Source organism: Petaurus breviceps, unplaced genomic scaffold (assembly GCF_028583685.1).
Source record: "Petaurus breviceps papuanus isolate PSGF00001 unplaced genomic scaffold, PetGlider_PUasm1.0 582, whole genome shotgun sequence".
In the NCBI taxonomy this organism is placed as follows: Eukaryota; Metazoa; Chordata; class Mammalia; order Diprotodontia; family Petauridae; genus Petaurus; species Petaurus breviceps.
In genome coordinates, this window is record NW_027186390.1 from 544,432 (window position 1) to 558,031 (window position 13,600).

At 36.2% G+C, this 13,600-nt stretch overlaps 1 protein-coding gene across 1 annotated transcript in view; it reads right to left on the reverse strand.

Moving 5' to 3' along the window:
* The window catches only part of SYCP2L (synaptonemal complex protein 2 like), a 72,336-nt gene extending 59,088 nt beyond the window's left edge, over positions 1 to 13,248 (reverse strand). Inside the window, exons 1-10 of the mRNA XM_069103489.1 lie at positions 12,559 to 13,248; positions 10,404 to 10,457; positions 9,406 to 9,543; positions 9,202 to 9,323; positions 6,978 to 7,080; positions 6,182 to 6,206; positions 3,863 to 3,945; positions 3,456 to 3,541; positions 817 to 851; positions 152 to 294 (exon numbers count right to left, since the gene is read on the reverse strand). Of these exons, the coding sequence (XP_068959590.1) occupies positions 152 to 294; positions 817 to 851; positions 3,456 to 3,541; positions 3,863 to 3,945; positions 6,182 to 6,206; positions 6,978 to 7,080; positions 9,202 to 9,323; positions 9,406 to 9,543; positions 10,404 to 10,457; positions 12,559 to 12,567 (798 nt within the window). The 5' untranslated portion in view covers positions 12,568 to 13,248. The remainder of the gene's footprint in view (positions 1 to 151; positions 295 to 816; positions 852 to 3,455; positions 3,542 to 3,862; positions 3,946 to 6,181; positions 6,207 to 6,977; positions 7,081 to 9,201; positions 9,324 to 9,405; positions 9,544 to 10,403; positions 10,458 to 12,558) is intronic.
* Positions 13,249 to 13,600: the final 352 nt, after the last annotated feature.

The window sequence follows — 13,600 nt, forward strand, 5'->3', positions numbered from 1 at the left end:
TTTTTTAAAAAATTTTTACATGTAATTGGGGAAAAATTTAAATTTTTTTTTAAAAGATCTGTGGTCATACATTTTATACCTTTTTGTATACCCCATTGTATCTAGGTGCTTAATATCTGAAAAATTGAATTTTCTAGATAGGGCCTCTTACCGTCTCAAATTCTCTGTCCCTTATATCTTTGAAAGCTATAGCAACAGTATCATCTTCAAACAATGTATGGGCAAGGTCAGGTTGGGACTTTTTGCTCATCATCCTACACAAGGCTTCCAAAAGAGCAACTTGCATATCATAATCTAAGGATTAAAAAAAAAATCAGAAGTCACTATATTTTAAGTAAAAAAGTAATTCCCCAAAGTAGCACTTAATTGCCCTCAAAAATTCCCTCTTCAGAATCAAGCATTGTTTCCTTATATTAAGAGGAATAAAATTTACTTCACTAACTTTCATACATTATGTACTTTGATACTAACCTTGCAATCCACCCACCCTACATACAGATTCAAGATCCACAGAATAAAGGAATATTAAAAGAATCCTTAAAATGTTAAAAGATGCTTAAAACTTTTTACAAGATGCATACATTTATGAATAAAAATTTTAAATTAAGTTTGTTAAAAGTTCCTATGGAATAGAATTACAGTGTAAGATTATCCAAGATGACTTCCCATAGCAATTGAAATAATAGCTGATATTTTAATTATTTTGTATTATCAAAATAAAATCTCTATTTTGATTTGATCTGAATTTAATTCTCACACAAGTATAACAAACAGCAGCATAAAAAAATATTTTCATGATGCTTCTAAACATCTTACCACCTGTGTCCAGAATTGCCCTGGCAAGGCCTTTCCTGAAAAAAATTAACATACATGAGTTCATTTAAATTACAGTATGAACAATAAAGTCTTATATATAAATGGTAGGTCCAATTAGGTAAAAATTTATCTATGATAAACAACAAAAAACAAGTTACAGATGTTTTCAGTTTCAGTATAAAAATTACAGATTCTTTTTAAAGAAAAAAAAAAGATTTCCTGAACATATATTAAATGGTCAAATGAAAAGTTTAAATAATTGATAAATTAGCTTTTTACAGTCAATTGAGGTATTTATAAATGCAGGTGAGGTTTCAGTTACTGTACCCTCTTTGTGCCTGTTTCCTCATCTGAGATCTTTAAAGTCCTGAATCTGTGGTTCATACCTCTTACAAGGAATCGTCCTTTATACTCCTTTATATTATATATGAGTGTAAAGTAGTTCTGTCACCTAATGGACCTTTGATGACTGGTGCATGTTATACATGGTCTGTGCATTTGATAATTTATCAGTTTTCAAATCAGGTAAAACTTTGATTTGGGAATTTATGAGATTTCAGTAATTAAATGAAGTTGTAACTACCACATTATCCTAAATTATGTATTTTTTTATGGTTCAACCAAATCCAAAGTAAAAAATGAAACACTGTTGAAGTTATTTTTTTTAATCCAAAACAATTTAAATCTCCATTTTATAGGTATAGTTCAAAAGTCTTATGGAATTTCAAGTCATAGCTCAATAAAAAAAAAAATACATGTATTAGTTTTCAGTAATCAATTAATCAACTACTTCATGCCTATTTAAATTCTAAAGAAAAACTCCAAAACTATAATACAAGTAATGCCACTTAAAAATAAGCTGTCTATTTTTGCCATATCTATGATCCCCATCTTTAGTCTATAGCCCAAAAATATCTTGAGTTGCTCAAAAACATACTTCTAAACCTAAGTAGAGACAACTTATATCACAATTATAAGATTACATTAAAAACTATTTAAAAAATGAGAAGAAATGATCCCTAATATCTGAATATACAGTTAAGATTGGTAAAATCACATATAAGCAGAACCATGAAAGCATCTTTCCTAATTTGTTCTTACTCTGTAAGAAAGCCTCAACTGTAAAATGGGGATAATAATAATAATACTTGTACTAACTGCCTGACGGTTCTTTGAAGGGATTTACTTTATAAACCACAGTGCTAGGTAACCTGAGAATTTCTTATCCAAAGCCCAATTCAACCACTGTAAAAATCCTTGTATGTATTACTGATAATCAGCAAGCTCCATTCCCCATTTTAATTTGATAAATTTAATTTAATCCAGTTCTGATACCTGGGATTCATCCTTAATTTTTCACTCATTCACTCATCTTGGTGTAATCAGCTGCCAGATTCTTGTTGACTCCCTTTTCTCCACATCCCTTTGCATCTGTTTCTTTCCTACTGATACCACAACCACCCTAGTCCAAAGCTTTCATCATCTCTTAGGTAGACTATTGCAATAATCTAGTTCAGGGGTGGGGAACCTATTGCCTCAAGGCCACATGTGACCCTCTAGGTCCTTAAGTACAGCCCTTTGACTGCATCCAAACTTCACAGAGCAAATTCCTTAAATAAAAAGGTTTGTCCCATAAAACTTAGACTCAGTCAAAAGATAGTGCCCAAGGATCTAGAGGGCCACATGTGTCCTCAAGGCTGCAGGTTCCCCACCCCTGGTGTAGTCTCCCTCCCTCCAGTCTCTTCCCTGCTCTTAGTCTCTATACAACTGGCAAAGTGTCCTAAAGTACACTACCTTGTCACTCCTCAGCTTGGCACTAAATTTAAACTAAAGACAAACTCCTCTATCTGGTCTTTAAAACCACCAATAACAAATTAGCCCCAGTGTATCTTTTCAGCCTCAGTATATATCGCTCTACATCTCACACTCTTCAAATCAGGGAAACTATCTTACAGTTTCTTACATGGGATACTCCATCTCCCTTTCCATGATTTATGCTAGCCATCCCCCATACCTGTAACATACTACATCCTCACCTCCACATCAGAGAAGCTCTCTCTTCCTTCAAGACACGACTCCAATAGCACATCTGTCTACTCAAAACCTCTCCTTGTCTCCCACCTGCCAGGGTCTGCCCTCCCTGACTACCTCATCTTTATTCTGCATTTGTTCTGCATGTGCTTGTGTATACACATATGTGTATTTATACGTATATGTTGTTGGGGAAATATATGTGTGTGTGTGTGTGTGTGTGTGTATGTCTCTCCAACAACATAAACTCCTTGAGGCTAGGGATTGTTTCATGTTTGAATCTCTAGCTAGTATAGTACCTATCACAGTTAAGTTGCTTGATGAATGCTTGTTAATTGATTCATTTTCTTATACTATATAGACAGCCCATAATTAGTGACCCAAGAGACCATCTCTCCCCATCACCTAATTTTCAAGAAAGTATCTCAGAGCCTGAAAAAAAGGACACAATTTATTCCAGATTGAGATAATATATCAAGCACTTCACAAATCTTAAAGCACTGTATAGAGATTAGTTACTATGGTTATGCTTCATTATATCATATTTCATATTCTATTATATATTATATCCTTTGTAACATCCCACAATTGGCTATGAGGCTACTTACATAAGAAAGTGCTTGGCTTCTGAAAAAGATTTCTCTCTTTCTCCCCGAGGCAATTTTTTCAAGATGGAGTTCAAAGTCCTTAGACCCTTTTAAGAGAAAACACACACACACACAGAGACAGATGCAATATGACATGGAAAGTCAAATATAATTCCCTGCCCTCCCCACCCCCACCCAGATTTCCTACGCATTTCTGTGACCTAGAACTGGAATTTATCTGAGAAGCCATTTAGCCCAACTGCCTTATTTTGCAAATGAAGAAACAGAAGATCAAGGGAGGTTAGGTCACCTGTGCAGTCTCATATCCAGTAAATGTCCCAAGTGAGATTAAACTCAGTTTCCCTGTCTCCACATCCAGTCTTTCTACCACATGATGCCTGTCACCATTTTCATCAGCTATCACATACCTCCTGTCGAATCAAATAATTAATAGTCTTGTTTGCCACTAGATGTCCTAAGTTAAATAGGAATGAATCCAGCTGAGTTTTTCCTAAAAGCAGAATTAAAATATAAATGAGGCACATGCAAAAAAGGTACCAATGTAACTATCACCAAATTTAAAACATCACCTGATGGCAGGAATCTAGGTAAAGTTGCAAAAAAAGCTAAATTTGCCATTGACATCCAACGACCTTCCTTTTTACACTCCTTTGCTGCACTCACCCCCACATATAACCCCCAAGTGCTTTCATAATAAAAGTCACGTAGGCTAAAAGTGTTTGTGGTAGATTTCCTTTAAAGGGGAATGGTCCAGTTAAAAGAAGACCTTTGGAACAGGCACCACATATCTAATAATGGCATTTCAGTCACTGACGTTTGTACAGGAGAGATACGTTGAAGGAGGCAGGTACTTCTAGTCTTGGTCAAATCACACACCACATAGGCAGATGAGTAATTTGTAAGCTTGAACTTGACGTGAACAATTATGTGTTGAATTAATTTGTTTTCCTTCTTGTCTTGCCTTGCCTCCTCCCCCCACCCAACACACACACAGTTATCTACATAGTATAGGCCCTGCCATACTAGCATCTCTGCCTCCAGCCTTTCCTCTCATCAATCTGATCACTACTAAAACAATCTTCATTGTTCTATCTTCTATCACAGTTCTATCATATCTTCTATCTCATTGCATAAATCTGATCATAGTACGCCCCTCCTCAGAACCTTCAATAGATTCTCCTTGCCTAGAGGATATAAAACAGATTCTTTATCCTATTATACATTATTCTCTACAATCAAGTTCCAACATACTTCAAGTCTTTTTTTTCCATATTACTTTGGCATACATTCCATCCCAAATCAATTAGTAAAACCCCTCTGATCTAGACCAGTCACCATGCACAAATACCCTCCCTCCACTAAATTCCATCCCTTTAAGGTCCTACTCAGGCACCAGTAACTCCATACATCCTTTCCTGGTTCTCCCAGCTAGTAATCCCTCATCATTGAATCTCTTTTGTTGTTCTACCTGACATTTGTCATACACTCAATCATCTCACAAGAAAGTCATATACTCCCACTTTGCTATAAACCTCAAGGTAAATATGAGCTGTTATTTTATTATTGAGAGCAAGGACACTGTTAGTTTTTCACCTTTCTATCTCCAGGGCCTTGTAAATATGTTCAATAAATATCTGTTGAACTAAATCATTCCCCCAGAGCTTAAGCATCCCTAGGTGAGTTCAATCAATCAATCAACAAGTATTTGCTAAGTGCCCACTATGTACTAAGCACAGTGCTTCAAGAAACAAAAGAAGGTAACAGTCCCTAGTCATAAAGAACTTACATTCTAATGTGGAAGATAAGAACTACATAAATATAATGTGAATAAATACAAAATAATTCAATATGAGCTAGTTTGAGAAAGAGAACACCAGCAGTTTGGGGAGGCATCAGAAAGCAGGAAAGGTTTTATAGAAAAGATGGCGACAGAGCTGCCGATTGAAGGAAGAATGGACTCAGTGAGGCAAAGGTAAGGAGGCAGTGCATTCCAAAGATGAGGGACGGCCAGTGTGAAAGCAAGGAGACTAAAGATGGAGTGTACCAAGTGAGGAACGATGGGGGCAGCCAGTTTGGCTGGATCAGAGTGTGTGAGGGGGAGTAATGTCCAATAAAGTTGGAATGATATGTTGGGGCAAGGTATATAAAGGTATATAAATTAGGACTTTCTATTTCATCTTAGAGGCAATAAATTTGACTGAATGGGAAAATAACAGATTCAGATCTGCATTTAAGGAAAGCTATATTGGTAGTTCTGTGTAAGATACACTTTAATAGGAAAAGACTTGAAGCAAATTTTTGTTGTTTTGTCAATTAGTTGTTTCTGACTCTGTGACCCCATTTGGGGTTTTCTTGGCAAAGATACTGGAGTGGTTTGCCACTTCCTTCTCTAGCTCATTTTACAGATGAGGAAACTGAGTCTAACTGGGTTAACTTGCCACAGTTGAGGACCAATTAAAAGACTTTTGCAATAATCTAGGTGAAATATGAAAGCCTGAACTAAGTGATTGGAAATAAGGTGTCATACAGGAGTGGTGTTGTGGAGAAATGGCTCGATTTGAATAAGTGAGTTAAGGGAGAATGAGTAGAACAAGATAGTGTTCTTGAATATGAAAAACTGAAACCCAGACTGTGGTTTTGTGATGAGTTCAAATAAGACAACTCAAACGTTCTACTAGACTTTCTGACAATCACCTCTTAATTAAAGCAGCCAGTAATTTACTTACCCTTATGACTGAATTTGGAAATTACCTAACAAAAAGGGAAAAACATATGAAAGTGAAGGAAACCATATAATATCTTAATAAAGAATTCTAAAATTAAGCTTTAATTTAAATTGCAAGGGTTCTCTGCATAGAGCACAAATCTTGAAGTCAAGAGGATCAGAGTTCAAATCAGTCCTCAGACACTTCATAGCTGTGTGAATACCTGGGTAAGTCACTTAACCCCAACTGTCTACCCCTAAAAAATAAATAAATGCAAGGGTTCTTAACCTGGAGTCTATGAACTTGTTTTGTTGATAACTGTTTATCAAAATAATTGGTTTCTTTTATAATTCTATGTATTTTATGCATTTAAAAACCATTATTCTAAGGAGCGGTTCACAGGCTTCGTCAGCCTGCCAATTTTGTGTCTAGGACACAAAAAAGGATAAGAATTCCTATTTTAGTGCTATCCCAATGGAGAGCTATAGGGGAGAAAAAAAGCTAATGATAACTCTACTTCAATTTCAACCCCTTCAGATGTCCAGAAATAAGTCCTGTTCGGTTTTTACCACAGCCAGTTTATGGAAGGGAAGAAAATCTCAACCTTTTCCTATAATATTCTATTCCTAAATCTAAATTGCTTAGAAGGAAATGGTTTCCATGTTAGGTAAAAGTCTCAGAATAAAGTTAGGAATACTCACAAAGCTCACATCTTATAGACACTAAAGTTTTATTTTAAAAACTTCTACATTCTTGACATTTCTAGTTAATTAAATGGCATCTGGCTAATAAACATCCATTCCCATTCTTTTCTTACCAAGGCAGTGTTTAAAAAGTCTTCTATAACTTGAACCAAGGACATAGTTATAGTTAGTTCTCCACTGGTCAGAAATCCAATAGCTCTTTCAAACCAGGAGGCCATGTACAAATAAAAAAAAATGTAGTCATGAATGACCATGTCACTACTATCTATTCAACTAAAAAAAGAACTTATTTTACAGAATTTCAGTCTTACAAAACAATTTTTTAAAAATTAGCTTTTTAAATCCACCTTGAAATCTCATATACAAGGAATTTCATTCTACAGTACAACAAACTCTCTATTGGACAGATTATATACACATACAGTCAAGGTCATTTTGCTAGATATAGATACAGATAGGCAGCATGAATATGGTGGGTAGAGGACCATCTTTGAAGTCAAAAGACCTGGGTTCAGGTCCTGTCTCTTATATATACTAATTGTGTGACCACAAAGGACTTATTTACTCAAAGGTATACAGTTCAATATTTAGCAAGAGGAAGATGTATGCAACCATACTTTTAAGTGTAAGATACATTATTAAGACTTTAAGTATATATGATCAACAATAAATCAAACCCTGATTTGTAGCAATTGCCAATTTATGAGGCATAAATACTCACACTGAAAATTTAACAATGGGCTCCAAGACCAACACACCCTTAGATTTACCTCTAGTGATTCAAATAACTCTCTATAGACAGTTGCCAATCTACATCTATGAAGGGATTTTCCAAACCTGGAAGTGCCTAAAATATGAAATCACAGGTCTGGAACCAAAAAAAAAAAAAATTAGATAAAAGGATTAGGTAGAAATTTCAGGAGCTCTAGTCATTTAATCCAGAGCTTCTTAAAACTTTTTCCACTCATGACCCCTTTTCAAGTTTTGGCAGCCTTTATTGGCATTGTGCATCCTGGGGGGAATGTGCAGTACAAAGTGTTGTACTTTGTGTGCTTTGTGTTCAGAAACCAGGCTGCAGTGAAGTTTCACAATGCAAGATAGACAAGTGCTGCCAGAAACACCTCAGATTCATTATACATTTGATTTTGAATTAATTTTTGGTCATTGCTCGGGGCAGCTAGGTGGTGCAATAAATAGAGCACCAGCCCTGGAGTCAGGAGGACCTGGGTTCAGATCTGGCCTCAGACACTTAACACACACACACACACACACACACACAAACTAGCCGTGTGACCTTGGGCAAGTCACTTAACCCCGATTGCCCCCAAAAAAAGCAAAAAAAAAATTTTGGTCATTGCACACTCAGAAACCTTTTACTCTTGCCAAAATTTTCACAACCCTATTGGAGTCGACCCACAGTTTGAGAGGCACTGAAAATGGATCTCCAAGGCATGAGTGAAAGATAAGAATTCCAGATTTGAGACAGTGTTACAGGAAAGAAAACTTCCAGAATTCTAAACATTGATCATGCTACAAAGTCTGACTCCAGTCAAAACCTTTTCTTGGCAAAAAGTTTTCAAATAATCCATTTCTTGGGGTGCAGTGCAGGTACCACCTCTTCTAAGCTCTCCACCTCCCTACCCAAAGCCAAAAACTCCTTCCTACTTCACATTTTCCTAGACCAATTTGTCTGAATCTTTGCTTGACCTATAATTACCTTCCTTTTTATTATACTTATCTGTTTCTGTTACCTATCCCTCCAATAGACTGTGAAGTCCTGCTGCATAATTAAATGTGTTGAATTGAAGGATATATATCCAATTTTATACAAAAAGTCAATGGAAAAATGAGACTTGATTTAAAAGATTCAATTTTCAACAAACTTCTGGAGTTATCTTTAGGATTTTGTTGTGATTGCTATGGACCCTGGAAATATGTATCAATCCAAAAAGGCAGCCCATAAATAGAATGAATAGTGTTGGGTTAAGGGATAGGCAGGACTAGAATGGTGGTTTCTGTATCTTTCTTGCCCAGGGTCACATGGGCCAGGGGCAGTACACAAGTCTTCCTGACTTCATGAACAACTCTCTAGTTGCTAGGGTTTATAGTTTTGAATTAACCATAATTCTCCACTATGGTTTTCTTACATGAAGCATAGGCAAAGAGTATCCTTATAAATTTCTCCTTGAATACAATGCTGAAAGTAGTAGAAAAGAAGGTAGGGTGAGGAGAGAAAAGAGATATCTAAAAATGATTGTGATATAAGACAAAAGGGGTAAGATTAAAAAAAAAAAGCTCCCCCCCCCCATGACCATGTTCTGTTTAATTAAGACACTTATCTTGGGAATCAATCCTTGTTGTATTAACAGCTGCTCATCTTCTTTGGTATCATTTATGAAGAACATCTGAATACATTTCAGCAATAATGAAACACGATGGAATTCATTATTGTCCAACTCCTGTATTTTCATGCCACAATAATGTTAATGAAGCTCAGATAAAATTACATACTGGCATTCTATCTTCAAAAATTTGACTTGCCTTATTTATCAATCCATCAAGATGGATTAATAGCAGTTGGTCGTATTTTTGACAAAGAGAATTCTCTTTCTGTTGTAAATATTCTCCTATTTTTTCAAATCCATGACCATGAAATGCATCAATTATAAGTTTTTGCAGCTGGAAAGAAAAAAAGTTTGAAAATCACCTTTTCAACAAAGATCATTAATGCACACTCAAGTTTCACAGAAATACCATTACAACTAAAAATTAAGCATGGAGATAATTTGGGCTAAAAATAAGGTAGAAGTGAAATGGAATTTTATCATGCACAACAACCAATGATAATCTTAATTAAGACTCTGTAATTTGGAGGAGGAAAAAAAGATCTAGTCTTTAGAAAAGTAAAAATTCTCAAATACAAATATACATATTCCCCTAGAGCCATTATTGATTGTAATGAAGGAGAGAAAGGTAATATAAAAGCAATGTGATTAGAAATAATAAGAAAGTATTAAGTGTTCAGGAAATAGCATCTTTATAAGGAATATGTGAACTGGTCGTTTTCTACTTATACATTAGCTTACACCTTTTGCCTTTTGCTAGGTCAGGGTCTCTCTTGTCTCTCTTTTTCTCACAAGACATACCCCCCAATCATTCAGTTCTTTTAAACATCTGAATGTGATACCTTTCACATGTTATGATACTCCAATCTTACATCCCACATTACAAGATTGTCATGTGACTGACAACTTAGATATTTCCCTGTCTGCATCCTAAAACCCCATTTGTTTTAGCAAAAATTTAGCAAACCTGAAGTTTTCAATAATATTCAATGTCCAATCATCTATATCTAAAATAAAATTACATAAATACATTATAAATTACATTACTTTTAATTTCTTTAATTATAATGGTTAGTTTTACTACTATCATGTAAAAAGTCAAATGAGAGCAAATTCAATGATGCCTATATGAAAATGCATTAATACTTGCTGTGTAAAGTAGTTAAGAGAACACAAAATAAAGTTTATCTTTACCGAGAACTCAGCAGATACACTCTCATCATCTTCAGGAGCATTCTCATTCTTTATCTGTCCATGGTAAAAATAACTTTTTAAAGTTTTTATTCCAATAAGTTTTCAAGTAGGAAAAGAACTCTTTATCATTATTTTAAAATAATTCATGATAATAAAACATTTGTAGTTTTAGTATGAATAACAAGCATGTTAGCTTAAAACTTTTACATAGCCATGTACAAAGGAAAAATACTCCCCAATCTAATTTTTTAAAATCAACATCTGTGAGAATAAATTAAAATATCAGGAAGAGGAAGTCAAAATTTCATTTCAAATGTGATTCTACAAATAAAAAATTAAAACTGAGAATTAAAAAACAATTTATCATTCATCAAGAAAGTTAAAATGATTCTGTTAAAAACCAATTTCAAAATCAGAATAAGTTAATAAAGAAAAATAATGTTACTTGCAGGCCCATTCATAATTTTAAACATTTTTTTTTTTTTTGCTATAGATCAATGATTTCATGGGTATAGGGAGCTGGGTTGTGAGGAAATTCCCTTTACAAATGCAAATAGGCAGCAGTTGTCCAATGATTACCTGGGACAATATTGTTATTTGTCCTTCATTCTGAATGAGGACCATGACATCAGGAAGGAGACATCATGACGTCTGAATTGGATTTAAGTGAGGGAGGACTGTGCACTTTCTCCTCCTGAGCCATCTGGGTCCAGTGGCAAGATACAGATCAGGATGACTGGAGATGGCCCCAGAGGCAGTAGGAGACTTTGGTCTTTTTAAGTTAAGGTCTTTCCCAGGTCTCAGTTTGTCTGAGGCAACACCCATTCAGTGATTAAGGCTAGGTAAAAATGAGGCAAAAAAAGAGTCTCTTTTACCCAGTTTAAAAAAAAATTCATTCTGGGAAGGGAAGACCCTCAGGGTTTCTGGCCAAAACAGAAATAATTTCTATTTACTCTTACTGGGAGTCATCAAAACCCAAACAACGACCAAATGAAGCTTGGGCTGGGACCTACACTGTTTGGCCAATCAAGGAGAGTCAGAGTGATTTAGGTTTAAAGCATGGTCCTTGAAAAAAAGGAATCTAGTTCTAGTGTCTATCCAAGATATCCTTCAAAGTTTCAGCAATCAAAATTTATTTTCCATTGGGCACAGCACCTACAGATAACAGTATCATTCCCTATGTGGATAGAGGGAGAAGAGGGAAGAAGTGAGAGAGGAGGAGAAAGGAAGCCACCAACCTATCCAAGCACAGGAACAAGAAAGAGAGTGGGGAAATGCAGAGGGTCAGTAAATTTGGAGTCAAGAAGACCTAGGCTGAAAAACCGCCTCAGACATTTACAGCTGTGTGACCTGGGACAAGTCCTTTAACTTTTCAAGGGCAATTTCCTCAGCTATGAAAAGATGGGGCTAGAAATGATAGTTTTCAAGGTCCCTGTCCAGTTCTAAATCTATGAATCAAAGGAGTCGGCACCACTTTAAAATTTCGCAGGAAATCTTTTGTATCAGCTTTCTTTTGGCAACCTGGAAAAGTCCATCGACCCTTTATCAGAATAATGTTTTAAAATACATAAACCACAAAATTACAAAGAAAGCGATATTGAAATACAGTTATCAAAAAATTCTGTTAAAAAATTCACAGACACCAGGTTGGAAACGCCTGGATATTATCACACTCTTTATCACATGCTTTTTTTTTTTTGAAGCAGAATTTTGGTTGGGTATTTTTTTTTCTGTATCTAAGCTTTTAACAAGCAAGACAAAATGAAGTTTCTCTAAAGACAAAGGTTTACTATTCACTCAGCTAGTAGGACAAAGAAGAGCCCAGAAAGCATCTAAACCTTTTCGTTTTACCGATGAATAAATTGAGACTCAAAGTTAAGTGACCCATCGGAATTTGAACCCAGCACAGCATACTACTATACATATACACTATACATACATAGTACTGCACCACGCAGTTTAATGGCTGGAATTTAGGTAAACCTAAAACTACAGTAATGTCCCCTCTACAAACTGAAAATCAATTCCCTTTCTGCTCCAGTTTAACTCGCCCAAAGTAGAAAGTAGAGGACCCTGGCTCTCTGCAGTCACTCCGCACACTGGAACTAAGGCAGAATTTTGGATTCAGCCCTAGCACCCTCCCGATACCACTCACCTCCTCCATCCTATGGCTCGGGTAACAGAGGAACCCTTGCCGCCCCAGAGGATTCTCAGCGCTACGCTAATAAGACAGCTGCTCCAGGCCGGCGGATTAGCCCTAGCCACTGGGACGCCGAGTCACGGGGTCCTGCTCACGGTAGGCCACGTGGTTGGCGCTAAGGAGCGGGTGGGCCAGGAGACTCCAAGAATCCAGCCAGAAAAGGCTCTCTTCTCCTCCCACTTCCTCCTCGTTCCGCTACCACTGACCCTTGACCTAGGTAGGCAATGACTTCTAGATTCCCTAAGGCTCCCCCGCCCGCACAAACTTATTGTAAGCAAAGTCTTGAACAAATTTTGCGTAAAAGACTCTTTTGCATTAGGACAACAGGAATACCAGAACCTCCTACCAGGCCAACCGAGCCTTGCGGAAGTTTAGCCTAAGGTCGAGACAATCAATGCGAAGCACAAGAAAGAGGGGGAAGGTGCAAGTATTTAGCTTTATTACCCCGGAGAAAAAGCTATATATAGTATAGTATCAGTATAGCTGCCGAAGTTAGTTCTGCCCTACCAGTGGCAAAGAGCTAGCCACGAGCATTTATTACACGATGATAATAGCCATAACAATGCCTTCCATTGTCTATAGCACATTGCAGATTGGAAAGATCTTGTTTATCACAGAATGTCTAAGTCAGACCGAACCTTAGAGGACTTCAGAAGCTATCTAAAGTTTCCCCTGATTCTCAACCCTCATCACCTCTAAGTGTTTCAGTTCTAAGAGGTTCATGCAGATGAGCAATTAAACACCTACTTTGTGCAAAAAAAAAAAAAAAAAAAGTGAAGAATAAACAAACAAAAAAAGAAGAAGAAACAGTGTTAGGCTTTGGGGATAAAAAGGTAAAAATTAAACAGTCCCTGACATCCTCAAGGAATTAACATTCCACTCTAGTTTTCAAGGAGTTCGTGGTTTCATGGGACTTTGGCTGCTTCATTTTTCTTAGCCTCTTAATTGGACTTGAATATCTTCACTTCTGACTTCCCACTTAATCCACAAGGGTTGA